Source organism: Alligator sinensis, unplaced genomic scaffold (assembly GCF_000455745.1).
Source record: "Alligator sinensis unplaced genomic scaffold, ASM45574v1 scaffold24_1, whole genome shotgun sequence".
NCBI classification, from domain to species: Eukaryota; Metazoa; Chordata; order Crocodylia; family Alligatoridae; genus Alligator; species Alligator sinensis.
The window spans coordinates 979,243-983,106 of record NW_005842609.1 but is presented as its reverse complement, the minus strand read 5'-3'; the positions used below and the strand labels follow the sequence as shown (position 1 = coordinate 983,106).

At 42.2% G+C, this 3,864-nt stretch overlaps 1 protein-coding gene across 1 annotated transcript in view; it reads left to right on the top strand.

Moving 5' to 3' along the window:
- MEX3C (mex-3 RNA binding family member C) overlaps positions 1-3,864 on the top strand; it is a 28,947-nt gene that overhangs the window by 2,121 nt on the left and 22,962 nt on the right. The window contains exon 2 of the mRNA XM_014524429.2: positions 1,681-1,755. Within this exon, the coding sequence (XP_014379915.2) occupies positions 1,681-1,755 (75 nt within the window). The remainder of the gene's footprint in view (positions 1-1,680; positions 1,756-3,864) is intronic.

The following is a 3,864-nucleotide window of genomic DNA, read 5'->3' as shown; positions in this document are numbered from 1 at the left end:
AAGGGGAGCCTCCTTCCTCCCTCTTCCCTTCCAGCCAGCGGGGTAAACTCCAGCTCCTCTCCCTCCTGTCTGCGGAGACCCTGCGGGGCGGGGGGTGGGACGGGGATGGCTCGAGACCACTCGTGACCCGGCCTCCGTGGGGGAAAGGAAACGCCGGCCGGCCTTTTCCCGCCGTCTTAGTGGGACTGAACGGTTCGGCGGCGGTGGGCTTCGTCCCCCGCGTCGCGGGCGTGTTTTGTCTGGTCAGCGTCTTCGTGTTAGGGCGGGCGAGGGGCAACGAGCCCACCGAGGAAGGGAGGATTTACATCCCTTGCTCGTGGGCTGGTTCGACGTAAGGGTTCGTTGCTCTCCCACCCGAGGTGTTGCTTCCTGTCGAGTTTTGTTTTCTTTTTGTTCGGGTTTTTAGAAGACGTCCCAAAAAACTAGAGCTCTTGGTTCCAAGTTGATACCTTTTTATTAGACCAGCGGGGAAACGGCAAGAAAAATGTCCTTTTCTGCAAGCTTTTTGGGATCCAAGTCCCTTCATCGGGCTCTGGGGGAAGTGTAGATGGTCAAAAGTCCCTAGAGGTAGGAAATAAACTTCGTTTTTGCAAAGAGGGAGCTGAAGATGGAAGGCTGTCTTGTCTCCCCTCCTGTCTGGGGTTTTGTGTGTTTTTAAAAAAAAAAAAAAAAAAAAATCATGCTTTCACAGTAAAGCCATGCCTGTGACATCATGAATTAATTATTGGCACTTTCTTGTGGTGCTATGATGGAAGAAAAAGATCAGTCACTGATAACATGCTTTCATAGACAGATGTTTCTGCTAAGTGGAAAGGGTTGCTTCAATTTAAAATCTCTTGAGTGTTTAGGATGTTATGGTCAAAACCGGCACTCGTCATTACAAGTTACAGTAAGTGACCTGAAGTGCTCATCACTCTCAATCCCTTGTGTTAGTCTCTCAACTCCTTATGTTAACTTGCTTTTGCAGGAGTTAATGCAAGGGTGTAGGGTCAGGGCAGATGGTGAGTTAGAACCATAGACAATATAGTGTTTCTTCAAAACAGAACAATGTTAATTTTATTTTTTTTTTTTTTTTAAACCAGCAGGGAGCTAACAAGGTACATGCTGCATGCACTTCCTTTGTGTGGCTTATTTTTTCTCCATCTTTTCTTTATTTAGACTATAAACTGTTGGGGACAAGGATAAATGACTGAAGTGACCATTCACCCAGATGAAGTTCTAAGCTGTTTACAGACTGCCTGGCAGCGTACCCCTTGATTCCCATTTGCAATAGGGAGCTGTTTACTTGGGAACTAAACCCCCTTCTGCAAATGGTGTCCTTGAGAACAGTAAATCACTTATGTTTAAAAGAGGAAATTCTTTTCCAAGAATTAGCTTCGAGTGACTAAAGGCTTGTTCCTGTGTCATGGAACAACTTAATTGCAAAGTATAGTTGTATTCTTTGTTTAAAAATACGTAGAAATTAGATGTTGAAGACACAGTAGACTATGTAGTCGATTTTTTCACCAGTTAAGAGTTGTTCCTGTAGCATATTATTCTTCAGTACTTTTGAGTCATTTAAAAATGAGACAATGGAGTTTGCACGAAAGTAGATTCATTGTTCCTGAAGAGCTCATCTGTTCCTTCTGCTTTTATTCCTTGTCTGATGTCATACTGTTTAGTTTGTGATAAACTATTTAGTTGCTGTGGAGCAGCTCATGTCAGAAAGAGAATTATGGCCTCAGAAGAGGAATAAGCAGGAGCAGAGAAAACTCGGTAATAAAAATCCTGTGTTCTGTTACTTGCAGTTGCTTTGCTTCTTTTAAGGAGGCTCTGCAAATCGCCTTTAAAGGAAGAGTGTATTTAGAGAGCTAAAAAATGTTTTTATAAAAGTGTATAGTTACAAAAAATCTTAAGGACATCTTAGAAATACCTATTACTGTCCTAGGATCTCTGTACACTCACTGGGGCTGTCACTGAGTGCTCTCCACCACGTGTTACACTGGAGAATCTGGATATTGTAATGCCTGCCTGCCTCGCCTTCCACATAAACACTTCAAAGGTGTAAACATGATGTCAGCAATAGTGCAACTGCATGTGTCCAGAGCAAGAATCACCACGGTTGCATTTGGCACTGGCCACTCCAGCATTGTTGTAAGCAGAAAAGTGAGGGTGTTGCAACTGCACTGTTGCATCCTCAACATCTGGTTGCTTTTTTTGTTTTGAACGAATGCAGTTTTGTATATCGCTTCCCTGTTCTGTGAAGCACTCTTCTTTCTTAATATAAGAACTATTTTGATTCCCATACTCACATTTGTCTTATGACATACAAAAAAGGACCCAAAATGCATTTTCCAAACACTGCTTCTGATTGTGCGTTACCTCTGAAGTATCACAAGCATCAAGTCTGATCTGTTTAGTTTCTGAAGAATTGTTGTCTAAAGAGCTTGTGTATTGTGAGGCTGAGCCCTTAACTGCAGGAGTAAAGGTGACTGGAATTTAGCAAAGATGCTGTTTATCCAGGATCAGTTTTTAATGCCGGGGGAAACTTCCAGGCATCACTGATTTGTGCAAGGCAGCACAAAAAAAGAACACACTAACTTCCCAAACCTAGGTCATCTTTAACCTTAAAAAATGACTTCTATGCAAGAATTTTTGATAGTGATATTTTTTTGAGGGGTGTGCATGCATGTATTCAGTGGGTTTATGCTTACCTGGATGTGCTGCTTGGAAGTTGCTACTGTGCTGTTGTCTTGTGTAGATAAGGCTCCATTGCTGATTGCTGCTTCGGCGATATAACACTTTACTTCTCAGATCTAATCTCTCCCTGCTGGGAACATTCACATCACATTACAGTGCTTATAGCAGGATGAGCCATCTGTTTAAATAAGCCTACTTTTTCTTTTTTAAAAATTGTGTGTCTGTGTGTGTGAATGGCTTCTCTGAAGTGAAAACTCTTGTTGATACTAGATCTCAAATATTCTCTGTCCTGTCTTGCCTTTCAGAAATCAGGATGGAAGCAGTGTTCTTTGTAAAATAGCACAAATTTTATTCTTTGTCATATTTGAAAAGTCTCAAAGGTAAACAGCACAGGAAGGAGTGGTCAGGCATGTGAATAGGAGTCCAGAGGATGGGATTCTGTTTATGACACTGTACAGAGAGCCCAAAGGGCCCTGTCTATCTGAGCACACTTTGCATTTCCCTGCAGAGGCCTTTTGATCACTGGCAGCAGGGATGATCAGTCTTAGTTACTGACTTGCTGGCTGGCTTGACAAAAGTAACTGGTCCAAGATCTCATAATTAGTTGAGCTATAGCCATGAAAACTGTCAGGCCTTGCAGACCATCTTCACTAGAGGGCTGAGCATTGCTAACAGCAGTGGGGAATTTTGTGCTGGGTGTTTTTTTGTGGGTTTTTTTTTGTTTTGTTTTTTGTTTTTATTAACTGGCCTAGGATACCTAGGACTAAAATGAGGTGCTGAGCTAGAAGGAGGTTTCTACTCAGAATTATATAAAACAGAAGGAAGACTTGTCTCCAGTAGACTGTTTGTGCCTCCTAAAATATTGTTCTCTTCCAGACTTTCTCTTAAGAAGGGTTAGATGACATGGTGGCTAAAATGCTGGCTGCCATTAGAGCTGTATCTACGCTAGGAAGATCTCATGTTAAAATGAATTGGTAAACAATCTTGTACTTTGTATGACAGGAATGGTTTTTAAAAATGTCGTCTCATTTGAGCTTTGATCCCACTGAAAACCTTTAAGGATGTGGGGAGGGACAGAAGTCTGCTGTAGAAAAATCTTTCAAATCCCTGGGTGTTAACTACGATTAGCCAGTACTCTTTTCAACATGACTGTACTTGCCCTTGCCACAAGCAAAATTAGCTAGC